Consider the following 27,749-nt stretch of genomic DNA (forward strand, 5'->3'; position numbering starts at 1 on the left):
AGGAAACGTTGAAAAATCAGAGCATGGTATTAATTCCAAATACATCTTCTGTGCTAAAACACAATAAAATAGCTGTAATGGGGACTGTGACTGCAGCATGCAGCCCATTGACAAGACAGGACACATAAAAGGCATCTATAAAACTCAGAAATTCAGGATGTACAGCTCAAGAGTACTGGGGGGGAACTCAGGACACAGTAGTTGGTAGCTCTGCTGCACACCTGGCAAGAAGGATGGATCAGGGGAGAATATCTTATGAATATTTCTCTTTACCTAACCCTTAAATGTTAACTAAATATGGTTTCAGGAACTCTGTCCTACATAGCAATGATCTTTTTTAGGTAAGAAAGCACTCAGAGTAAGTCATACAGGAAACAGAATGGGATTCTAGGGTGAAAACAAGAATAACAGGTCAAAGCTTTCAGCAAAAGGAAATTAAAAGGCACCATATCTTCCCTCTTCCTTGTATCTCTCAAAATCTGAGTGGATTGACAGAATTACCAGTGAATGGGGCCTGGATGAGTACAATCTAAAAATGTGTTCACATGCTCCCTCCCTCCTCCACCACAGTCCCAGACAAGCAAAGGCAAAGTCAGTAGTTTGGAGTGGATGCTCACTGTGACCGAGAGACTGGAGGAGAGCAAAGAATGAGAAATAAATCTAGTACTTGCTGATCCAGCTAATATGAAAGTCAAGGAAATTAGCAAAGCTCCTTGAGAAATGTCACAATATTCTCCTGTAGGAGAGAACCACTCTGCATTGGATTTGAAGTCTAGGAGCAAAAGGCTGCAAGACACCAAACTTAATTTAAAGAAAAAAAAAATCACGGTTTATTTGAGCTACTTATTCATTAACTGAAGAATATCTTCCTTAATGCTTGGTAGCTAGGGAAATATGCTGTCAATGGCAACAAGAATGTCTCAGAAAAGCAATTTTTTTTTCTATACAAGGCATATTCATTCAGTTACATAAAAATTCTAGGAAGGAAGGAAAGCTAGTGAAAAGTAATCCTATTCATGTGACTTTTAATATGTTTGGTCTGGGCTAGAGAAAAGAAACGAAAAAGCATCCTGAGATAGTAAAATGAATTTTATTCTTTATGGGTAAAACACACTAACAATGTGTAATGTGACCACGAGGTGGAGGGGGATGAGATACTCAGGACACTGAGGAGGGCACACAGCAAACTCAATGCCCTGGACTTCAGGAGAGCAGACTTTGGCTTCTTCAAGGCACTACTCAGTGGAGCCCAATGGCAAAGAGCCCTGGAGGGCAGAGGGCCCAAGGATGCTGGCTGCTGTTCAAGGATCACTTCCTCCAAGCTCAGGCACGATGGATCCCGACATGGAGGCAATGGGACAAAAATGCCAGCAGGCCTCCATGGATGGATGAGGAGCAGATGAGCAAACTCAGAGCAAAAAAAGTGCTTTCAGAAGGTGGAAATGAGGACAGGTGGCTTTGGTGGAATGTCGTAAAATTGTACAGGGTGATAGGGATAACGTTAGGGAAGCCAGGGCCCATTCAGAATTGAGTGGGCCTCCCCAACCCCTTCCACTATTTCTATTTCCCTCTATATCACATTTACTGTTACATAAAATCCATATTTTTTACTTTGGCACATGGTCTCATTGTCACCTTAATTCAGGTAGAGGCATCTCTCTAATAATTTTAATAGCCAGATCTTACCATCATTACCACAAAAGCATTGCCAGTGTTATTGGTATTTCTCCTACTATAAACTATTGTATGTATTAGAGTAACAGGAAAATTTTGATTCTATTTCAGATTGCAGTTAAAATTCAATTTGCCAATCCACATGCCTGCATATTTTTATTCAGTATTCATGGTAATAGTTCAATGTCTCAGAGTTAATAGGTATTATGATTAGTTTTCAACAGTGATGGGGGAGTTGCATAAATTTCACCTATCTTGATCATAGGCAAATCATCAGATGGATTAATTTGATTAGTTATAGCTCCTCTACTTAAAAAATAATACGCAATCCTGATCACCAGGCAGGTTTTGCTTCCTGAAATTACTCTAAATTCTTGCTGATGTCCATTAACAGTTTTAAAGAATTAAAGTACACCCTAAACACTCTTAATGGCACCTGTGAGTCTAGTGTTTTGTGAAGCAATGAAAGGGCAGAATTTACCTTCAAATGTAAACAATTGCTATGCATTTATTTCATTCCTTTATAGATCTGTTGGCTTTGGATGTAAGAATAAACTTTGCTTTCAGCAGTCCCATGGGCATGATTATTACAGGATTTACTGCCTCATATGAATCACTGAAACAGCACTTAAGAATAAAGTCTGAAATGAAAACTGTAGTATAAATAATATAACTGCTGGATGTTCAATTCCAATTGAGGATTTTGAGAAGTCGTGTTTTGTTGTTCAGTAAGGCTTCTTTTTTTCTTTTTTGTTTGTTTTTGTTTGTTCTTGTTTGGTAGGTTTATTTAACCTCAAGAAATCTAAATGAGCAACTGACATAATAAGAAAATCAAGGTTGGTACCATTAGAATTTGAAGCTGCACTGCCCAGGAATCAATTATTTTTCATAATCATGGTGCAGGTGGATTTCATCATGGATTTGACTGAAATCTTCAATTTAAACCTGCACCTAAGATTTGCTTTATCTGAAATCTGATTTGTGTTAAATCATAAAATGATAACTTTTTGGGGGATAAAGTTTCATAAAGAAATTATAAATGCAAGCTATAGAAAGGTAGTCACCAGAAGGAAGAAAGTGTGGGAAATCCCACAAAATTCAAAAGAAGTGTAGTTGAATTTTTCAACACCCAAATTTAGAGCCTACATAAATTTTAGGTTGAATACTGATATTAATTAGAAAATCTTCAGGACTGAATTACAGACTCAGTATATTCCCTGCCCCCTTCCTCCCCAAATCCTGGCAAGAAGTACAGGAAAGCCACTGTAGAAGAGAGCTGTCCTTAAATTGATTTATATTGATTATTTGCTTAAGAAAAGATATATACTCCAGATGAGAAGAGCTGATACACATTGATGATTTCACTGGATAAATGCACTTTAAGCCATATTACATTTCAGTAGCATGAGGAAGAGTTCATGACTTCTTTTTGTTTACCACTTCTCAGTGAGACCACCTTTTTGAGTAAACTACTCCAGAATACAAATCCCACTGATAGAATGAGGCAAGTAAATTATTTCCTTTTCTGCTGACATGTGTTGTTAGTAATTTATTAGAATATTATTTAAGTACACTGAGATCTGCTGACATGATTGGAAGATGTGTTGTTTCTGTAGGTCAGCTATTCCCCTTGTTGGAGATTATTATCAGTAATTCCTTTTTTGCTTTATTTTCATTCTTCAAACTTGCCACTTCAGCTATTTGATGTAAGCAAGCACAGAGGGAGATTACTGTTGGTTTTTAAGAACACAACACTCTTACTTGCAAGACTAAGTACTTGATTATCCAATAATGTAAATAAAGATATTGTACTCAGCAAATTACCGTATTTTGGCACCTGAAAGTAATGACTTCTTATAGTTTCCTTATTTTTCAGATGATGCCCAACTCTAATTCTGGCAACATCAACATGTACCCAGTATTCTCTCAGATACAGCAGAAAAAAGCTATTCTGAATGCAGACAAAAGCAACTTACCTGACCGCCCATCCCGCTGAAAATCCACGTGGTACCATTCACCATCATTCACCTTCTTCTGCAAGGCTTTTATTTTTATAGTACCTGATCCCATGTCTAACAGCAGGTAGAGGTGCCCATCAAGCATCTCAATGGCAAAAAAATCGACCTTCACCATCTGTGGATGTTTGGCATCTTTTTGGTGCCTTGGTTTCCCATGACTGAAAAGAATGAGGCCATTTGGCTCAGTTGTGCGAAAGTCAAATGATATTGAGCCTGTTTTCTTGGCATTCCACTTTGGCAGAGAGATGAAAGACTCTGGTGTTTCAAATGTGATTGGATCTAAGGTTGCAACATTCTCACATTTAAATGCTACAACCCCATGAATCTTCATTTTAGGATCCCCTTGCTTGGCAAGTCGAGACAGCTCCAACCTGACATCATTATTTTTATATACAACCTGCAAGCAAAGCAGAGAAGTTACTCAGAGAAACCTGAGCATTTTAACCAAAGAGACACAATCTTGAATAGGCACATTATTTAGAGGATAATGGTGATGATATATGAATATGATAATTTACATACAAACAAGATGAAATAACTATTTTCATTGACTAATGATTTAATAATTGTTTTCATTAAACCAAACAAAGTTGCTCTAAAAATATCCCTGGAGTTAATTCCAACAATCTGAAAGAATCTACACATAATTTATACTATGAGTTACAAATTAGCTTGTGTGGCCTTGATTACTTAAAAGCCTTTTCTGCACAGCCATTCTGCTATTATAAAGAAGTGTGAGATTTCATTTTCCTCTAAATCCTTTGTCACTGTCTTAATGCTTCTTTTCATGTACAGAAAATATACCAAGGTCAGACTCTTCATAATTTAACATCTTTTCAGTTTGTCCTTGAGGCTGAGGAGTAGTAACATTCATGGAATTCATGAGGCTACATAAGATAGGCAAACCAATAGCATAACAGATCAAAACATTTGAGCCTGTTCAATTTGATGAAAAAACCCTAACTTATGTATTTTCTCTGACTTTTCTGATAAAAATGAAAGACGATATTAGTTTTAAATCCAGTTGATATCTGCAGCAAATATTCTTGCTTGAAATCACATTTTAGCTTGGTCCAAGAAGCCTGTTACGATGCAACCACTTCCCAGGGTTCTAATGTTTATTAGTGTTCTCTCAAATTGCTGCTCTGTTATACACAATACAAGAGCTGCTGAAATGAGCTCTCCAATACCAAAGGTGCACACAAGTGTTTTGTCAATGCTTTTCATTGTGCAATAAATTACACACCCAAGCTAAAATACCACTGAAGGGCTGAATACAAAACCATAGCGACAGAAGCTAAAACTTTCTTCTCTGTTTCTAAGGTTAAGCCCTACATTAAAAAGCAATTTGGATAAAAAGCAACAGCTCAGCAAAAGCAAGCACTTTGTGCTGAGGCTTCTTCATCTACAGATCTGCACCATTCAGGGCTGGATCACATCTGGCCCTGATCCAGTGTTCCAGCTATGCAGTGTAGTTTGGAGCTGTTTAGAGATCCATCACTGGGACTTTACGACCCTGTTGGGGGTTAGAAAGTGCTTACTAAATACTTAGCATAGAGCTTCTGGATTAATTTCCTCAGATCTAGTTTGAACACACATGAAGCCCACTCTGACACCCTGTAAGGGAACACACAGTGGATGAACTGCAGAGCTGTGCTTATGTTAGAAATAAAGGCACTAGCACAATCTAAGATGACATACCCCACGAGCAATAGCTGCTATTGAAAAATGTTTAAAACTAAAAGAAAAGGAAATGATTGATAGAGTGACATTTTTCAGTAAGAATTGTGTTCATTCCAATTATATCATTATCCACAATGCAAATTTCATCATAAGACTTGTCAGAATTAGTCTACTGTAATAAAACGTATCCTAAACATTAATAAATAAGCCTATTTCTTCATTTTATTTCATAGTTGAGTACAAGTAGTGCTGCTCCCATGAGAGCTGTTCCTCCAAAGACAACAGATAAACCTCACAGTGGATTGCTGACAGCAGAAATGCTACTCTGCTACAGAGACAGATAATGCGTCCTTCAACTGAAGACATCACAAGTGAATAGACTTGGACTAAACTGTAATATTAGATAGTAAGGTTTCACATTTCCATTTATCAAATACATCCACAATCCCTAAGACTTCACAGACTGTACAAAGGAGTTTAAAACAGTACTGGACAATAAGCACATGCAAGCAACCCCCTGTGGGGTGGCTTTCTGTCTTTAGGATGAGGAGGAAGAAGCAGCCAGGAGCCTTGGAGATATTTGGTCTCATGAAGCATTGACCACTTTCTATGGCAAGGGGATTTTAGATAGCTCCTGCTTCATTTGAAGAAGTTACAGGGGTAACCTTTCTGAATTAGACCAAAAAGAATTAAACACTATCAGAGGATGCAATAAATAAAGGAACAAATGGACTCCTATTAGAACTAAATCCGGCTTGGTGACAATGGAAGTAAATACAGCAACAAAGAACATGAGAAGATCATCTTAAATTGACAACTGACAACAGAACCAGAACAAGGTGAATAAAGGTACAAAAAGAATTTGTTTATGGACAAATCAAACTGTCCAACCTTAATCAAACTGGTTAGCTGAATATTAAATTAGGAATTGACATATATTTTGAAAAACTCAGCAGACTAAAGGAAAGCTAGGTTTTCCTTGAAGTCTAAAACAGCTTACTATGATCTGAAGTAATTTGCCAACTCAAAAAATAATAATTTCTAATAAAAATATTTTAAGAACATAATGGACAAAGTGAAATTGTTTTCTCAATAACTTGTCAACAGCTCTTTAACTTAACATATAAGGTATGAGTATTGCTAGAATACTTTACTAACAGTGACAAATATTGCCAATTTTATGCCACCAATATTAAAACATTCTTGTAATCCCTAAATATTTTAAGTGGCAATTTTATGCTTCCCTATTCCACAACTGAAACTTTGTAGCTACTGAGAAGAAAATGACTGCATTTTATCGCATACGTTGTGGGGAAACTTGAATAAAGCCTATATCTGTGTTTTAGAGTGCATATGTTCTAAGTTTTAGAATGTGCTTATGTTCATTTACTCTTTCTAAATGGAAAATTTTGAACTGACTTATCATGGATAATTAGTAATAAACCAGGAATATACGAACCATAACTGAAAAGACCTGTAAACTATTAACTGAACACAGCTTGCATCTGGGAGCCTGTTTCCTGGTGTTATGCTGAGATTCTTACCCCTCTCTCTATCCATGACAAATGTACTCAGCCATCAGTGAAGCACAGCAAAGGGAGAAAAGCGGTACATTAACAGAAATTATTTGTCATTAAATTTTGGGAAAACCACTGAAGAGTAAGGTATAATTCTGAGAGTAATATCTGCTTTATAACTCATGAAGGTACATGCTTCCGAAACAACAGCCTCTAGGGTACAAATAGCTTACTGATTTATCCATTGATTTTGCCTTTTAATTTTTCTCTTGCTTCTGGGTACATAAGGACAAACATATTTTTAATAGGTCTTATATTATCTGCTATTTCCATCTGAGGCACACAGCCCACAATGTTAACTCAGTACATTCTCCCTCCTTTAGAGACAAGGATCCACAATCAGTCAAGTGAAGGGAATTGGCAATGGAGAAATATTGGAATCACAATCCCCGTCACTCCCACACAACCCACCAGTCACTATGCTGGCATCCATTGGGTTGGTGTCACCATCGTATTTTTTGAAAAATCCTGTTTGCCCAGGATTCTTCTCCTGGGAAGCTGAGAAGCATCAGAGAAAAAGGAAAAAATTATTATCTGATTTGCTTCTCCTGTGTTATGCGGCTTTGGAATGTGTTTGGACATTGTTTACCAAGTGGTCATTGTTTGATTGGCTTTATGTGAATTGTTTTAACTTAATGAACAATCACGATCAGTTGTGTTGGACTCTCTCTTCAAAGTCACAAGTTTTCATTATCATTCTTTGTAGCCTTCTCCCTGCATCTTTTCTCTATTCTTTAGTATAGTTTACTATAACATTCTTTAATAAAATATAAAATAATAAATTAGCCTTCTAAGAACATGGAGTCAGATCCATCATTTTCCTCCCTTCATCCAAGGGACCCCAAAAATACCACAGGTTGGCCCTGGATTTTAGCTTGCTCTTGCACTGTCATACCTGAGCAGCAATCTAAGATTCCTGCATGTGAAATTGCCAGCCCTCAGGGCATTGTATCATGCCATTAAGAGCACCTTGAATTTACCTTGTATTCACCACTCTGTAATTTACTGCTAATATCAAGTAAGTTTCAAGATGTCAGTCTTTAAAACATATAATTACCTCATTCTTGGAAACTGCAAAAGGTCACCTGAACTCCCAAGAAAAACAGAGCAGTTAGCAATTCCCCATATAATTTGCAACCAAGCTATCCAAAGTGAGGAATAAATTTATGTCCTAAGAGAGACAGGACAGAACATTTTACAATCAAGATAACAGGCTTCCTTTGCTACCACCTAGGCCACACGCTGGGTAACTTGCAATATCACAGAGCTGGATTTATTTGTTAAGACACAGCCTTGAGACAGCCATTATTACCTAAAGCTCAGCACTCTCTTTAATGTGGTCTGTAGTCGAGGAGCACAACCTAAATTAATTCATGCTTCCCAAAGATATATCATATAGCCTTTTTTTTTTTGCAAGCTGGGACACTACTATGCAATGAACTCCAGAATAGTAAAGAGGTATAAATCTATGAATGACCCTGAGAAAAGGTGAAGGAAACGAGAAGGAATTTTTACTAGGAATGTATCCTAAATCTGTAACTGTTCAATTAATAAATGTATAAGTCAAGAAAATTTCAAAAATTAAACAAAAAACCCAAAAAAACCCAGAAGAACTCTATCAGTTCTTTCTATTGACTCTATTATCCCATGAGATTTAGAATGATGAAAGGTGTGAAAAATTTCAGATTACAACACTATTTTCAATTCAAAATGAAGCCCTACCCACATAAAATATTATGAATGAAAAAAAGGCATTATTACAAAATGATGCCTTACATGTTTCAAAATACTGACCACCTCTCCCAACAATGGCTTTTTTATCATTGTGCTTTAAAATACTTTAAATTATTATGAAGCATTTATTTCAAATTAATTTACATTCCTAAAACCAAAGATAATCCTCAAGAAGCTGATCACATCACCTGATTTGCAGCATCTAGGTTCCTTGAGAACCAGAGGGGGAATCCAGGATTTCAAAGCACCTACCACTATGACCTTGTTGCAAAGAACTTATCTATTTACTTAACTGAGAGATGAGGGAAAATACTTTTCTAAACGCAATTTGAATAAATGGATGAACCCTGTATCAAAACCTAAAAATTGGATTATACAAATTTTTGTTACCATAAAACAGTACTTTCATATTTTCATATTGCTGTGAAACCTGGATCACCTGATGCATGTAATGGCAGTTAATTCTTCAAAATGGAAATTAATGTCACCCAAAATAGCTCAGGTAGGTGCTGCCAACATAGAGACTTCCTCTGAAAAGTGGTCTCACAGGAGGAAACTTGCTGATGTCAGAAACTATAACAATGGGACTTGCAATAAGGGAAACCTGAGGCAATTTTTTATCAGACACTAGAATTTCCATGCTTGTTGAGACCTACCTGGTGCACACAGCATCACATTCCCCAGAAATCCAACTGCAAAACTGACCACTAACAGTCATCATGCATTTTTTTAGCACTTGCTGTATGGCTTTGAACTAATCTTGGAACATCAGCTTCTCACAGGAGGCTTGTCATTTTGCTAATATGCCTCCATGCGTTTTCAAGCTCCAAAATTAAAACATCAAGGAACACAATAAACTACAGACTATTTACACAAAACTTAAGGAGCCCAAGTTCAAATGTTTGCAATGGGGTGCATTTTTGAACGCAATGTGAAAGCACACAACATTAATGACAACAGCTATTAAAGCCTTTACATCATAAACCAGCTTTGTTTTCTGAACATAGAGAAGACATTAAGGAGCATATTGAATGCTCCAAGGGAATAAATTTTTCTTCCTCAAGTGAAATGGCTTTTGTTCTCCTGAGGTCAACATTTGTTATCTTTAAATGCAAATGTGGTGGTGATGGGGCATTCAGAAAGGGGGTCACTGAGCAGCAAAATAAAACCCAGGTATCTCTAGAGTCTTACTAAGTGGGAGGTATGCCTAAGGACAATAGGGAAGGGTTCCATGGTTAGGATACATAAACACTTGAAGAAAACAATAGCATGTGTATTTTGTTGCATTATTTTAAATCAATTAATATGGTCTGGGAAACTGCTCTAGAAGATTAAGCTCAAAAACCCCCTTGAATTAATTGTTCACATAAACAAAAAAATAACAGAAAAGTACTAAAGTGCAGCAAACTCCTTGGAGTATATATCTGGGATTTTCACATTCTGCTGTTTCTTCTTCCTGTTTAGTCTGAGCATCCAAAACCACAGAGCATAAACAGATCACACAAACTTTTGAAAAACATTAAAAGGGGTTTTTGCAAAGTAAGCATATTATTATACAGTATGATTATATGCTTTGTTCTGCTTTTTGTTGCACTTTTCATAGCTTTATATATAACAAGCAGATTTTTTAATTCAGACCTTCATTCCACAGACTACTTTTGACCTAGGGTAGAAAGAAGAAAACCATTATAATGACTCTTAGGAGCTCTGTTAGGAGGTCAGAAGCAGTAATCCAGGAATTTGGGTTTAACCTGGACCTAAATGCCTCAGAGAGAACTTAATTTCTCCTTGCTTCCCTGTAAATTGAATACATCTTCCTCTCATAGGACAGTAAGAAGACTGAAGTTTACATTACCAGCACAAAATCTTGTGAAACTTCACCCAAATTCAGACACATTTACACACATGTTTCCTACAGGGTGTGAATCCCCCATTTTCTTTTTAAGAAAAACAGGTATGATTTCCATTGATTTCCATGAAACCCATTCTGTTCAAAAGCTGCACAAAATAAAAGCTGAACTTGAGCAATCCATGTCTCAGGGTGAACACATAAGCATAGAATCCTATGATAATCCCTGATAATGCACTTGGCAAGTGCTTTAATGCCACGCTACATGGCTAACTAAAGACAACAAATTAGTGATGTTTGTTGTTTCTGTAACTAAGCTACATGGATGTTTTCCCCTTCCTTAAAATCACAGGATATACTGCACATCAGGCACTTGGAAAACTTCTGTTTACACAAAGCAGGCATACTTAATGTACACAAATTTATACTCTATTTAAACTGCTAATTATCTTATCCCTGCAAACTCTAGGAAGGAAAATGGGTACAAAAAAGGCTAAAATTACCATAACCGTAGGGATTTTCACTATGATTTCAACAGCACACCTATACTTCTACTGTGGATTGAAAATCATCACTCTCCTACCTCCAAATAATGATGTAAAAAGAATCGGGAGAAACAAAAACAAAAAAAAACAAAAACAAAAACAAAACAAAAAAAAAATCAAACCAAACCAGAAAAACATAAACCCAAAAGAATTCCCACAATTCAGTTCAAAGTAGGTATATTAATTACTCTAAGGCAACAAAAAAGTTGTTAATGGATATATACACTTGTAGAAACAAAACCAGTACTGACAGAAACAAAGTTACAGGCACACTGTGAGTGTGAGTTTAGATTCCCTGCGCAGTATGGGCAAAGTCACCTATTTGCAGAATTAATAGAGTCATGACAGCTCATCTTCTAGGCCAACTAGTCTTTTCTGCTGCAGTTTTCAATGTGGATCCCAGAACTGCTTGTTTCTATTCTCCTTTGACTGTCTGAATAGAGACATTTAAAGGGGATGCCAGAAAATGCCTTTTTAAGTTCCGAGTTACTGAAATATCATTTAACATGATATATTGGCAGAACTTAGGAAAAAAAGAAAATCAACCTTTTTTTTTTTCTAATAACATTGATAATGGGATTGTTATGTTTTTCACCCTGCTGTGGACACAAGTCTTTTGAAGATCTTTTTTTCTCCTCTTCAATAGACTATTTTGCTATTCTTTGAATGTCCTGCTGTCTGCTGCCAAACTGCTAAATGTTTCTGACTGTGGTTGCTATGCTTTCTGTTTTTAAGAAATGGGTTCAAGTTTCCTTTCCTTTCTTCCTTTCTTTTTTTTTTATTTTTTGCTTCCCATGGCAAGGACTCATAGAAATTTCTTGGCAACAGCTAAGTTGCAGAGTTTAGGGACAAGTTGGTCCCACAAAAGCTCTATTGGCTCCTTAATAAAGATAAAGCCTTTACCAAGACATAAGTCATGAAATAAAAAGAAGAAAAACACAGGAACCACCAAAAGGAAAACAAAAGGTATTATTTAGGGCAAAAGCAGCTTTGCATTAATATACTGTATAAATTCTAAAAAAGAAAACAAATTAAATGCCACCTCTAATGACTGTTTGGGAAAAGGAAAGGGCTGCAGAAGACTCAGTTGTCATGCTGGATTTCAGTTTTTTTCCTCTTTTTTCTTTCACAGTGCATTAAGAATCACCAAAGACTAATTCTGCAGCAAAGTCAGAAATGTGCTGGTTTTCCTCTTTGTCCATTAACTATTCTTACTCAAGATCAAATAAAAGAACTCTTTAAGGACTACAAGAAAGAGGGGCTGTAAAGCAGAACACCATCACTACCATTTGTAAGATTCAAGGATTATTTCTTTAGCATAATATTCATTATCTGCTAGAAATTCCCTATCTTTAGCACTTAAAACTTTAAATTCAAGGTCATAAAATACAGAAGCAAATAATGGAAAAACAAAGATCATATATATGCAAAAATTAATTTTCTAAGGAACAGGTTAACTCAAGTGCATTTGAAGGCAACATGATAGATGTACATAAAATCTGAGTTGCCTTTCATTAAGGGTAGGAGTCAAGTTAAAAATGGAAGTTGTTACAAAAAGAGAAAAATAATGAGTCTTAAATTAAAATCTAAAATGAGCTCAACACAATCCTACAAAAGCAAGGGAGATCAGGGGTCTGAACATGAACAGAAACTTGTTAAAAATGCAGTTACCAACACACTAACCCTGAACACCTGAAATATCTGAACAAATATTTTTTCCATAATAAACATGATTGAAGACATAGGAAAATAACTGTAGGCTTCAAATTAAATACAGAATGTCAATTCTATATATCCTTTGGTGAAATGAGGGAGGTTTATTCCATCCCTCACTAGATTTCCTTCCTTCCTTCAGCCTCTCCTGCAAGTTTTTTATTAGCTGCCAACTTATGAATCTTAATTTATTGTTTCTCCAGAATAATAAACACCCAGCTGGCTTTTTCTTCCTCTTCTCTCTCACCTGTATAGGTTATCCCAGCTGAATAGCTGGCTCTTGGCTCTGGGTGTTTTTAGCTGCTTTCTGGTTGGACTCATCCCCCTTTCCCAACTCCTGGTTTGAAAGACCCTTCTGTTCCACTGAGAGGAAAATGGCCCTCTTTTATGAGCTTTTGGCCAGTCTCCACTTAGAAACCCTCTCAGCTCTGTTGGCTGAGTGAAGTTGGCTACCAGTTGACAAGCTGTAGAAATTTTGCTTCTCCCATTCTGAGAGCCAGCACGGTTCTTCCTCCTTAGCTTAACAGCTCTCTGATTTTCTGTAATATTAATATAGCAATAATTTATGCAGTTGCCAGCTAAATTCTGGTCTACCAACATAGGCTAAATAGTTTAAAAATAAAAAAAGAAGATCAAATTCCCACCCATTAACTATACTGGGCACCTTCCTGGAAGACATCCAAGAAATTCCTTCCCTACCTTCACCTGCAATTTCTTTTGAATCCTTACAATCCTTTCAACATATTCTTTTAGCTTTCCAGTACTACAACATGAGCAACTCATCACATCAGTGTTTTGCAACCATCTTTGCCTTCTCAGACACCTATGACAACTGGAAGTTTTCTGTGGTACTTTTGCATTCAAGGTCATTACTGTAATTGCAAGACAAAGGTGTCAAACCACCACATGTTATTCAGAGGCAGCTTTTCCCTCCCCAGTGCTCCAGGACAGAGAGGTACAGCTGGAGGCTGCTGCCACTGCTTTCCTTTGCACTTGGTTCTGTGCCCACACTCCTTCTCTAAACAGCCTATATTTTCTGAAGTGGCAAATGAAGAAGCAGCACTCATGCAGAATAGCAAGAGGAAAAGCAGGGCTCTTCCAACATAAAAAAAAACCTGATCTCTATAGCCCACAACGTGTGTGGCTAAAAGCATTTAGAGATTTTCAAGAAAAAAATTAATCAATGGGATATTTCTAAGGCACTGCTTTTCTATTTAAAGCCATCTCTAAGCAAAGTCTACCTATGGGTCAGGTTTATGTTAATAAATTTTATTAAGGTTATAGCTGTCCTCCAAAATAGACTGGTTAAAGTTAATTACCACTGTACTGATAAGGAAGAGGGATGTGTTATTTGATTTTCAAGACATGCCATCTCATTGCAGTGAGAGAATGCAACAGAGAACACATAAGTGTGGTGTTTAAAGGGTCTGATTCTGCTTGATGACCTCCAGGCCTGAGACTCTGGGGTCACCCTAATGTGAAAGGAATTTCAGACAATACAATTTACCTTTGGTTTAGTACTGAGCAAGAGGTCCCTCAGCCTCAAGCCAAATCAATTCTTCTGAGAGATAATCAGAAAAAAAACCATATAATACCTCAACAATGTTCATCTAAGAACATTCCAGAAAAGCAGCTTGCCATACAAAATGAACTGCCAACAAGTACCTTTCCACAAGTTATTGCAACTTAACACAATTTTAAGCTTTTAAAAGTATATTGTTCTGCAAAATATTTTTGATTATGTAAATGTGTCTGTCAAAATAAACACTCCTCACAGTGAGCTGGGTTTTTAAAAAAAGCTGTGAAGAAAACTAAGTCTGAGTAAAGGGTAGATGGTGCAATTAAGCATTTATCACTTCCCTATGTCTTTGGGTACATCAATTGAGTGTCTCAGCAATGTTCTGTCATTTCTTTTCATCATCAGATTTATTTTTATTTTATTTCAAATAAGCACTTCAACTTGAAGCTACTTTAAATATAAAACATATTGTCAAATGTTCTCAAATATCCTTCAGAAAAGTGGGAGGGAAACAGGTTGTTCCTTGGACAAAAGTGTCAGGCAAAAACAATTTTCTATTTTCCTTAAAATACTTTCTTGGGACTACACATGGCATATGCTGAATTATACATATATAAAAAATTAATAAAGGACATAAATGAAACCTAACTAAAGAATTAAGGTAACCACATCTATGGTAGTAACAATTGTTTGTATTTATCTCAGTACAACTCCATTCCACAATGCAATACAAGATTATGCAAAGAGTTGCAGCATTCATTTTCTTTGGAAAAGTTTGACAAAATTACTTTCAAGATTCTGCTCTCTCTAGTGGGGCTTTAGTCTTGCTGAAGCGACTTGTACTGTTCAATAATTGTGAGAAAGCCTCCTATTTAAAGGCTAAAACAGGATTATTTAGCAAGCAGTTGATGGTGTCTAATAAAAACTTGAGTTTAGGAGTAGACAAGCAATAAGAAGGCAAAACTCTGCAGTCATGACTATCGTATCCACAAAGAAAAAAGCATTTACCTTTCAGCAAAAAATAAATAAGCACTCTCATTCTGACTGAAAAATAGTTTTGAATACAATATTTAGTGAGCATGAATAAAAATTCTGGGGAAAAAAATACTTATATTATGTAGTAATTGCAATACAGACCAGGGCATGTGACTAAATGCTGTGATGTCGGCAGAGGCAGGGAGTGCTCACTCTGCTTGGGCTGGAGTCAGACCCAGGGCACCAAGGAGTCTTTGGAAGTGTTTGGCTTTCACAAAGACAAAGAATACCAAGAGGATGACAGGAGGCAGGTTGCTCTCAGAAATTGCAACGCTAATAATTTGGTCTTGTGAATGCTGGCCCCTAGCTGAGGATGGCAATGCACTTTCAAAGTGCAAGTCAAGTAACTCAAATTCCTAGCAGCCTTTGATATTAATAATCTGACTCAACAGATACTGCAGTCTCGAGACATCATTTTTGCTGTTATTCACATTATTTCTAAATCTGTCTCTCAGAAATGACAAACTTGACAAGTCTTATGCTTTCTAACAACTTCCTCTGTGCCTGTACAAAAAGGAAGGTTAGCATACTGATTAATGGGATTTATTTCAACTTGGAGCATTTGCTCTTATCCATTACTTACATAAGTTTGGCATTTACTTCATAGCTGAATTGGAGATTGCAAAACACTACCTTTTTCATCTCTAGTATTGGTACAGTGAGTTGCATCATATGTTACTACCCCTTAACTTGGACCAATTTCCAAAAGATGTTAATGTGTTATTCATTTAAAAGTACTTAAAGTACTAATGTACTTTTTCATTTGAATCTTTGGTCAGAGAGGAGAAAAAAAAAACCCCACAAAAATAAAATTTTAAAAAGCGCTCCTGCTCATCTCTGTTGTTTTTATTTAGCTGAAATAATACCCATGAGAGGTTTTCTCATCAGCTTGATTATATCAGCATATCAGTTCTTGAAACTGATAATAATGGAACCCCCAAACACAGATACAAAAGAAGGATTTCTGCAAAATTTTAAGGTGTCAGGTGTACTGGGCATTTTGGTTGAATGTACATAGCTGAGCCCAAATACTGAGGCTTTTACCCACATCAGTCACCACACTGAATTTTCAATTTATTTTATCCTTCTCTTCCTAGGCATAGCTTTATAATTTGCAAGTTTGAAGATATCTGAGCTGTACATGTAATTAAAGAAATAACCAATTTTTGCAAGCTACAATTCTCAGTTGACACCAAAATAAGCACTTTTTAAGACTGGATATCTAGAGCTGCAAATACCTGAAAAACTGACTTGACTATAGACTTTTGAATGAAAGAATATGTTCTTTTGAGCATAGAACAACACTAAAATGTTTAGTTAATTGGCTTAAAAACTGGCTTCGATTTTTTTAAAAACCATTCTGATTCTTATTAAATGTATGTTTCAGGAAAAATTGGTGGAAATATCAACCTAGCTTCCAGTTAAACATATTGAAGCAATCGTAAAAAGTTAAATAACTGTGTTTTTAGTTTGACAATTAGATGATACTGGGATTGTCTCAATAGGCACACATGGATTTTTATATTTCTACAAATCTTGTTCATTAAATGTTTTAAAGCATACATTTAATCTTTACTATCTGAAAGTAAAGAAATTATTCTTGTCTCATTATTGCTTTCAAGCTGTCCAGTTAAAACTTGGAAAATATTCAGAGTCTAAATGGCAGAGCAGCATCTCAGTCCCCAGTAGCTTTTACATATATGAAATTCCTTGGATTTTTCTTGGATATTTCTATTTCCAAGACTTATTCAAGTCTTGGAAAGGGAACATTCATTTTTTAGGGTTTTTTTTCCCCTCAGCAAAGTATAGATTTTACATTAAAAAAAAAAACAACAACAAAAAAATCAAACCTTACAGAACAAACAGAATCAAATTATTTAATTCCTGCCTGGTTAGGAATTGTCACAGAATATGGGCAGTTGGATGGGGCCCATCAGGACCATCCAGTCCACCTCCTGGCCTCGCACAGAACAACCCAAGGGTCACAGCGTGTGCCTGAGATTGTTGTCCAAATGCTTCTTGAACTCTGCCAGGCTTGGTGCTGTGAGCACTGCCCTGGGGAGCCTGTTGCAGGGCCCAAGCACCCTGTGGGTGAAAAACTTTTTCCTGATACCCAACCTAAACCTCCCCTGACTCAGTTTCATGCCATTTCCTCATACTCAATTTTATTTGTGAGTATCCCTAAAAACAAAGTCTCATCTGAAAAAGTACAGAACAAATCTGCCAACTCCTGACAGGTCTGACAGAGGTTTCCCCAACAGAAACAAGTATCATAATAGGAGTGGTAAACAAGTCTATTTTGTGAGCAAAGGTTGGAAGGGACAGGAAGTTGACATCTAGGTGCTCAGGCTTTCTGATTTTACCAGCCAGTTCCAGACTCTGATGATGCATTACAGTATTATGTTCTCACAGAACTTTATGACCATAACTTTTAGTATAACACATCATCAAATCTCCCTTTCTAATATAATACATCCCTCGTTAGTGTGCAAGAAATCACAGGAACACAGCCCACTAACTTTCTATGGTTTTGGATTAAACGACCTTGAAAAGATCAGCATTTCCAGTAAGGAAAAGAAAACCTTGACTAAAGAAATGGAGAATAGGGGCAACAAACATCTAAACATCACTCTCAAACAAGGTTTGCAGCCTTACAACGTCCAGGAAAATGACATTTTGAGAATTCCTGTTCTATGATTCTGGAGGAACAAGACTCATCAAAATCTCCCTGCCAGCTTTTGTCAGTTTATTGGCTGGCTCTTGAACTCCAGTCTGCGTTTTGCAATCTTTTAAATTTGCCTTATCTCACACAGAGCAAAATATTCTGGCTTTTTCCCCCAAATATAGTGGCAGATGAAATATAGAGAAGTATTTTCTTTTCAAACATTTTCTTGGAATAGCTTTTCCTGTATCTTGCATATTTCAATTTTAATCCTGATGTTGCTGAGTTGTGCTGAATATTTAATTTATGCTAACCTGTCATTTATTTTTTTTCTCCCCATCTATCTAGGTATGAATATTTATGAACAAAGCAGTAGCTGACCTGCACCTTGTATCATCTGAAAAACATATGCACACTGGGCAAATGGAATGAGAAGAGGAAGAGAAAAATTTCTTTTTCCATCTTTAGAGCACAAAATAAGCACTCTCCATAAGAATGGCATTAATGAAAAGGAACATGTTGTTCCTTATGGCAATTATTTTAAGCATCCCATCTAGAGGCTCAGGAAGCTCAGTTATTTCCAAGTCTGGCATGGGCAGAGTAAAAAGAGTGAGAAAAAAGACATGGAAAGGATAGGCACACTCTGACTGACCAGTGATGAAGCTCAAGTCCACATGAAGGGACCAAAAGCTCTTGAGTACTTTTAATTTCTTTCTCTTAGATATTTCTTGAAAGTGGAAAGGAATAATATGAAATTGCTGACTCAACACACATCACTTCCAGCCTCCACAGCAAGAGACCAACACTGAGGGCTATTCAGCATCAAATGGATGCCCTTCCCACTGGTGTTTCAAAGGGTAAACATTCAGGACATTGCATGCATTGAAGAGGGAGTAATAACTTGAAAAGCTCCTGTGATGACCCACTTCTCTGGGCCTCTGCACTCCCCAGTCTCCAATGATTCCATCCACTTTGTGCCTATGCAAAAGCATCCACAAGTCCTTGAAGAAATGCTGTCACCTCTGGGAGACAAAGTGAAGGTTATGCCTTTTAATGAGGCATACTTCTAACACCTTCTGTGAATATTTCCTTTGTATCCTCCCAAGCTATATACTTTTAAGATAATATTAGTACCCAGAAAACTTACAGTTTTCAGAAATGCAAGAAGAGAAATACTAGGAATAAAGGATGAAACTCAGGTCACAGTGAAATCACATCACTGGGACTGTAAGCTTCCAGAACTCCCTCCTCACACACTTCCTGTGCCAGAACACAAACATCCTACATTTTTCACACTTCCTGATTTCCTCCTCCTCTTTAAATCATTTTATTTCATGAAAGTGTAATGAATAATGTATATAAAATACTGTTATGGGATATTGATTTACTAAGTCTGTAATGAACACAAACTCACTATGATCCACTGAGTAGGGAGAGTGGGAAACATTTTAGAACTACTTTCAAAGAGAAAAAAAAACCCCGTAACACATCTCTAAATGATTCACAGAAATGATTTGCAGCAAATCTATTAAGTCTTCCATCACAGCTCTCCAAGAACAGCATGCTTCCCTGCAGAATAGCTTCTGCTTCCTTATACAATCTACTCTGAAGTACCTCAGCAAAGACTGATACAGGGCTTTTACCAATACCTTTGGGAAAGTGCTCCACTCCATAATCTATTCTCACTGTCAATCATTTTTCCTAATATTCATCCAATCTAAATTTTCACTTTAGTAATCCCACCACATTACCCCCCCCCCCCCCCCCCCCTTGTGCTTCTGCACTTTAGCATTTACACTCTTCAAATATTTATAGTTATTGTTCAGGAAAAAAACAGACCTTTTCCCTCAGCATATCAGTTTCTGTGCCTGAATGCTGTGGCCTTCCTCAGACTGCTGTATTGCCTTACACATTCCAAATAACTGTCAGAGAAATTAATATTTGCTGTTGCTGGACAAAAACAGCCCAGAAAACTACTTTTCCCATCACACAGTTTTCTGTGAGCAAAAGTTCACTGTTGTTACATCACCGAAAAGAGATTTATGGATCCAAATATTCCAAGTAAAGAACACAAACAACTAGGTCTTTCACAGGGAGGAAAAAACCAACCCTCATATATAATAATTTTGGATACCTGCTCCTAGCCACAAATTATTATTAATAAACACACATATTAACAAAAAAAAATATAATCGAAATGCCTCGGATGGTAATCTTCCCATTTGCATTTTAAATGCTTCAGAACAGATATTTTAGGAAATGAAAATTATATTTGTTTTCCTCTCTCTCCTTTCCTCTCTAGGGCCTCTTAACTGCATTAGATGCCCAAAATCAGCCACACATGTTGCTCCTTTCACACATCAGAGACCGTGGTCTATAATGATACTTTTGCTTGAAATGTAAATCTCTTTGTGATCATCATTTTCTCCTAGGCTTTCTCCAATCTGCTTTCCAAGTCCAGGTTGGAAGGGTCCTCAGATCAGCTGGTCTAACTCTTTGTGGGAGAGGGAGCCCAAGATTACCTAGCACCCTCTCCAATGGCATCATGAAAACTACCAGCAGTGGGGACTCTGTTCCTGAGGAGGTTATTCCCGTGACTGATCTCATTTTACCAAGTGTATTTCTTATATCAATATAAAATCTCTCATGATACAATGAGCACCCATTGCTCCTTGTCTTCTCCATGCTGGTCCCTGTGAAGAAAGAGCCTCTGTCCTATTTGTAGCTGCCCTTTAAGTACTGGAACACACTGATGAGGTTCCCCCAAGTTTCCTCTTTAACAGGGAGCAAAGACCCTACACAGGTTCAGTCTTTCCTCTTGGGGTAAATCATTCAGCTCTTCTGCTCATTTTTGTGGCACTTTTTGGGACCCTCTCCAGCCTTCCTACACATTTTTTAAAATTCTGCAGACCAGAACTGGGCACAGTACTCCAGGACATCCCTATCCCCTTCATTCAGGTTAATATTTCTTTATATAAAACTTCTGAAGCTTTTACTAGTCATCCCTGTAAAATCTGCTGTGAATAATTCATATTTGTGTTCCTCCTCCATTCATAACTGTCATGTTTGACTTCACCTTTCAAGTACTTATAACCATGGTGGGTTTTGGAGACTTACAATTCTTGACACGTGATCTAATTCTCAATTTCATCTTCCCCAATAAGGCTGCTGTAAATATTGGCTTTTCATATAACATCCTTTCTGCACAATTGAAGAATTCCAAAAGTTTGATTCCTTCTAAATCAAGCCCCTTTTTTAAACCTGAAAAAAACCACACTGTGTTCTTAATCATTTTAGCAAAATACACTGATGGTCCTAGATTTTGAAACTATTTTGTCACTGTTCTTTATTCACTGTGGTTATTTTCTGTTCCTCCTGAAATTACAGTCTTAAATTAACCAGTAAATTGCATTTCTTTCTGATATGAACTGACTTTTCAGTCACTAATGATATAGTCCTCCAATTTTGCCCATTTTCATTCCCTTTCATGTCAGCAAGAAATGGACTCAGGATGTCTCTTTTGGGATCCCCTACTTTCCATTCATGAAGTCTGACTGCTCTGTAATTTATGATTTTCCTTGCTAATTTGTTGAAAGTGCTACTCAACAGAGATGCAGGTAGTTAAAAATCTCCCATGAGTATCCTTTTATATGGAGTATCTTGAGAAGACACAGAATTTCTTCAGCACCACTTGAAATAAGCTTAATGTTTGTTTTGCTTTGCTTATATTTCTTCATAGGAAAATCATTCACAGCTTCCTAGCACAGCAAGTGTTTTTAAATATTATGGCAACCCATCTACTTCTTCCATTTCTCCTATACAAATTATGTTACAGTAATCCATACTGATCTATTAAAAAAAATTACCTCATTAAGTTCATCTGAACACACTAATGAATTCCACATACTTCACACTTTCTTAGGAAACTAACTTGCTCTTTCTGGACATTTTCTCTATGTACAGCACAGGTTTTTCATGGATCTTTTTCTCACTTTTACTGGGACAGTGAATATATCTGTTTTAAGCAATGTTTCCTTTACTTCTTGGCTATTTTAAACATCACATGACAAACTCCACAGGATTTGATTTCAGGAAGCAAGTAACACATGTTTGAATATATTTTCATATTATTAATTTATATTAATTTAGTTACTCATTCTAGCCTAAAAGATATTAAAGTACCATAAAATCATTATAAATAAATATGCTGTTCAGTCAGTCTGATCACAGTTAGACTACAGACAATGAGATTTTTTTGAGTCTAAGATTTTTTTTTTTTTTCAAAGCATCAGTCTGCAAGATTTTCCACAGTAAAGTCTTGATATAGCTCCTACTAAGGTCAGCAGAAGTTACTGGCAATTACATCAGCCTCAAAATCGGGGATAATTAGGTGAAAATCTGTGTATTAATTGACCTAGGAGATACAGGAAAAAGCTACAAAGACAAAACAGCTGAACTTTGAATGTGCATACTTCAAAGCCAGTTGCTAAAATCTATGTAAAGTACCCAGATTCTACTTGTTTTTATATTAGTGTTTATCAGGTCACTCTTCAGGAAACATAAATGTATTCTGAATAGAAATTGAAGTCTTCTAAGTTAAAAGGAACCTGAATAGTCTTAATACCTCTGGAAAAATCTTGTATGCTCCTAGTGGATAATTAGCTAAACATTAACATTTAGAAGTGGAATCTGCATAGAAGAAGGAGGATATTAACCTGAAAAAAATCATGACCATAAAGGATGAGAAAAGTTAGACAAGGTATAGAGAAGATCAGCAGTGACCAAAAGACTGGAAAACATAGTCCACAGAAAAATTCAAAAGGGTTGAGTTAACAATGAAGTGGAAAACTGTCACAGCACAAAAGTACCTTAACACAGCAGTGAAATAAGGTAGGTACCACAGGGCCCAAACACAAAGGAAAATAAAATGAAAATAGATCAATTCAGGTATGAAGACATATTTACAAAAGGGAACCATTTCACTACACAAAACATTTCCTGTGAAGCGTGGTAGATTCTATATTACTATATATATATATATAAATGTGGGACAATGAAAATAGTACAATGGCTACGGTATTTGAGAAAAATTAGTTCAGCTAAACCCAATGACCTATTTTATACAGGAAGCCACGTTAGATTATGAGAATTCCTTGAAAACTGTGACAGTTTAGATTAATTGGAGATTACAGAATAGGGACAATCTTCAAGATTATGAGTGTCAAGATTCCACTTCATTTTTATATGGATATAAAGGGGTCAAGGTAGCTACAGAAGTCACTGCACTTGCTTAGTGTTAGCTGAATAAATCACTGTGGCCTACTCAAGCCCTGTGCATTTTTCTGCCAGTACCAAGATAATCCACAGCTTCATAAGATATGTGCCTTCAGCCATCCAAGGATTTCACAGCATTTTTCAACCTGGAATTATCCTTGCATATGATAAACTATAGGTGTCAGGAGAGAAGAAGCCATAAAGAATCAAGTATTATGAAGCCACAGGTCAGGAAATAGGCTCTATCCAACATTCTGCAAACCAGCTTGACCTTGATATTTGGAAATTTCAAGAACAGTGTTCAGATAGTTATGTTCCAAATTCCTCATGAGCATAATATCTCCTTAAACACCTTGTTTATTTACATAAAGTGAGAAAACGCTCCTCCTCCTTAATTATTGGGATGATCTTTGAGTGTGATGTGCTGAAGGCAGCTTTGGTTTTGCCCTGCGGAAATCAATGGAAGCGTCTCCATTTTTAGAGTGGTGCCAGGGCCAACTCCAATTAAGATCAAGTGGTGCATTACAGAAATAAAGTAAATAATGTAATTGATTCTAATGGGAGGTACATGAATGATATATCAGGCTACAACTTTTATTGATGACAATTAATTCCTGGGCATATATCCACAGAAGCTCTGCCCATCCTCTGTCAAATCTTAGTCTACCAGCCAGCAACCAAATTTTCTTGCCAAGGATTCGCTCCTGCTAGTACTGGATTCTCACACTGGCAATGTAAATCAGTGTACGTGTGAAAGCTGCCCTGCTTTCTAAAAACTGGGACAGAAATGCTCTTTGAAAACCCAATCTCCTTCAATTCAGACTTTCTGGTCTTCCAGATTTCTGTATGTGACTTGACACAATGCAAGCAGGAAACAGTGAAAAGTACTTAATGCTAAAATGTACCAAATGCTGCATCCCAAAGACCAAATGGATAGACTGCTTCCTTAAGAAAAGTTTTGGGGTTTGGTTTCTGTTGTTAGGTTTTTTGTTTTTCATAGGAGATAAACTATATCCAGGAACCTGTTTCACATTTAAACTGAAAGTCATGGTACAAGCACTAACAGACATAGAAACATTTCATTTTATAGTATCATACTCCTGTGAAAGTGCTGGGCAATGAACTAAAATGGAACAAGCGGTTTTCCAGTCTGTAGCTAAGTGGATTTGTGCACTTTTTCACTACACTAAATACATCTGTGGAATCACAAAAAATAATCACCATACAGAACAAGAACAAAATTCTGTTGCTAATGTTTCTCATCTGTGTTGAGATGAGAAACCATCATTTACAACAATCCATTACAACAAATAGCTAGAGAGAAAAAATAAGAAGCAATTAACAGATAGATTTGGAGCAGTTCCATCCTCAATAAACCAACACAGTGGAAAATGAACAATTGATTCTTAGAGAACATGTACCTATAGAGATCACTCTTTTTCATCCATTTGGAATGATGTAGCTCTGTCCACTTCCTATTAAAACCCAGATACACATATGATTGTGTGCTTTATAACCAGAATCAATTTTTTTCTAGTATCATCTTTGGTATACAGCATCCTGCAGAAGTAGTACCAACAAATAAACTGCATCAAAGCCTCAATTCTTGCGGGAGTGAAATGTGATCATTTTGAAGAGATTAACTCCCTTAGCCAAGCATTCACCACTTTAGGTCATACTGCACTGTACCAGTAACAACTTTAATTTTTCTGTAAAACATGTATTTCAGACTTACACATAAAGAAACCTGTATTTTAATAAATTTGTTGTACTATTACACACAACTTTCTAATAATCATAAATACTGACTATTATTTATTTCACTGATAATCATACAGAAATAACAGAGTTTCCATAAAAGTAACTCTATGATCATAATCTAAATATGAAGAGGCTTAATCAAAATTGGGAGGTCTGATGTTTGTATCAAAAGGCTGCAGCATTGAATTGTAAATTTATCGTGCATTTGGACTATTCAAAATGTTTTTCTTGCAATTTATATGTCAGTAATACATAGTCCTAAGCACCTAAAATTTATTTTTTATGTAAAAACTAAATATTAAGTTCACAAATTTTAAACCTCCTCTGTTAGAGCTGACTTTCTACTCTGGTCTATGTTTGTTTGGGTGGTATGTTTTATTATAGTTCTACCATTTATCTCAGAAAAAGCTTTATAAATTCATCAGAGAAAACCCTGGAAGTGGGGAATTCCTGTGTCTGCAGTGCATATCTAGCCAGCTATAAAGCGATTAATCATTTCAAATTTGGCAGACTGCTAAACTACTAGGGGAATGAATGTTCCTCAGGCTTGATTACATGTCACAGCTTAAAAGATCAGCAGCTTGTAGCAGCAATGCCCATAATCTACTATTTCTGTAGCAAGGATTCCAGAAGGAAAAGCCAAGACCACAGAGTAAAGTAACGATGCTGAATTGCTTCCCTGTGCCTCATTCTTCCTCAAGTTCCTCCCCTCTTTCCTCCTGCAGGTATTATATGGAACAGGCTCTCCCCAAAACCTGGAGAGTGGGGAAAATACCTCTGAGTTGGGAAATTCTATATTTACAGTTTCTAAAGTGAGATTCTTGTTGTCTTTCAACACGTTAAATGTCCTTTTAAAATTGTCATGTATATATTTATTTAAGCATCCTCTACACAGATTGAATTTAAAAGGTAAACAAGGGCAAATTTGGCAGTTGGTAGACCCTTGATGTCTACCCTTCCCATCCTCAATAAACTTACTTTTACTGAAAGTAATGAGTGACACAGGAAGGATTTATGTGCCTAATATTTGACTTCATGCACACCACACAAGACCTTTCACAGTTTAATGCCTCCTATCCCCTTGTACATCCAATTTGGAGCCTTGGATGGACTCATAAAAACACAGATATTTCTAGTTCTGAGGCCACTCTAGGGAATGAATTCTCTTCTTAAAAGGAGAATAAGCTCTACCTGTTTGAAGAGCACATCCATTTTACACCATTACCATCAGCATATCTAAGAGCAGCCACGTGGCCACCTGGTGAAGGCACTATTGACAAAAGTGTCACTCATGGAAAAGAGCTGCCATTCCTGGTTCTCTGTAAGAACCTGAACTCTGTTAATCCTTCAGGACATGTTTGCAAATGAACTCTTCACAAATTTTTGATCAATGAATGAAGAGCAACATCTTTAAAACATGAGATCTCTACTTGCTTTCCCTGAAATAAAGAAACAATCCATTGATTAGTTAGAGCTACATCTTTCCTCCTCTTCTAGATAGACATCCAGTGAAATTGCGGCTAGGCCACCTTTAGAACAAATTGTTGCTAAAGGTTAAAATTTTGAAAAGGAAAAAAATTCACATAAAGCTTTTTATTTTGCTGTCTGCTGATAAAGATTTTCCCTTCTCCCCTCTAATTGAGGAAACTCTTAATGCTACATGCAACTATAATTCAAAGAATGTTAAAAGCAGGATATGAGAGAAGCCCCTCTCTTCTTAGGTTTAAGTCTAGAGTTACCTTGTGAGAGACAGTAATATTTCACTGACACAAATCTATTTTTAATTAGAATTTCTATTTGCATTTTAGTATTACATTTCTTCTTCATTAGTTGTTGGTACAAATGTTATCAAAAATATTCAGATATGATCTTCATTTCTATGTATATTTAATGCTACTGAACTTCTTGTCATTCAATACACCAAATAAAATGAAGCTGAATGTGTTTCACTGCATTAGAGTATCTCAAAGTACAACAGTTATTCCTGTCAAGTAAATATAATTACAGAAGTTGGGAATTCTTCATACTACAACTCCATCTTAAAAGTTGCATAAATCAGCCTGAGACTTCACTCTATTAACTATGGAATTATATGAGTCCAAAAATGCAGTCACTTCTATACATTTTAAATATAATTATCCTGGAGCCATATCTGCTCTGTATGCCAAGCTACTTAATCAGGAAATTAATAATGAAGGCATCCATCTGTTATAATACACAAAGCCCAGGTAGCTGTGTGCATTTCATTTTTGCAATTCAATCCTGTGCCACCTTTCAAAGCAATCTGCTCTATCCACTATCTTGAATAATGACACTAAACTGAAAGTAAAATAGATTAAATTCTGTGCCTTGAGAAACAGGAATTCCTCTATAAACCAGTAATAGATTATGATAGAAGGAATAGCAGCATCTGTAGAGTATGAACTTAAATACTCGCCTATTTTCTTGGGGTTTACAATGAGTAACAAAGCATCCAATAAGTAGACTTTGCTATCTCTAAGCTTACTTGTCATGAAGAGTATTCCATAGAGTAGAAAGAATATTTCAATAGGCCAAGATTGCACTAAATGAATTTACATAACTTTGGGGAGGAAGGCAAGGTTCAAAGAGATCCTCATTCTTTTTTCTACACCTTCTTGAAGCAAAGGACTAGTATCGCTTTCACAGGAGCTTTAAGACTTTGTAAAGTAAATATAACAGGTCAA

General features: G+C 36.4%; 1 protein-coding gene across 25 annotated transcripts in view; it reads right to left on the reverse strand.

Moving 5' to 3' along the window:
* Positions 1–27,749, reverse strand: part of NRXN1 (neurexin 1) — a 679,465-nt gene that overhangs the window by 404,228 nt on the left and 247,488 nt on the right. For all 25 annotated transcript variants that reach the window (XM_063152504.1, XM_063152502.1, XM_063152505.1 and 22 more), the window contains one exon: positions 3,651–4,089. In XM_063152504.1, coding sequence (XP_063008574.1) covers positions 3,651–4,089 — 439 coding nt within the window. The remainder of the gene's footprint in view (positions 1–3,650; positions 4,090–27,749) is intronic.

The sequence above is a fragment of the Melospiza melodia genome, chromosome 3 (assembly GCF_035770615.1).
Source record: "Melospiza melodia melodia isolate bMelMel2 chromosome 3, bMelMel2.pri, whole genome shotgun sequence".
NCBI classification, from domain to species: domain Eukaryota; kingdom Metazoa; phylum Chordata; class Aves; order Passeriformes; family Passerellidae; genus Melospiza; species Melospiza melodia.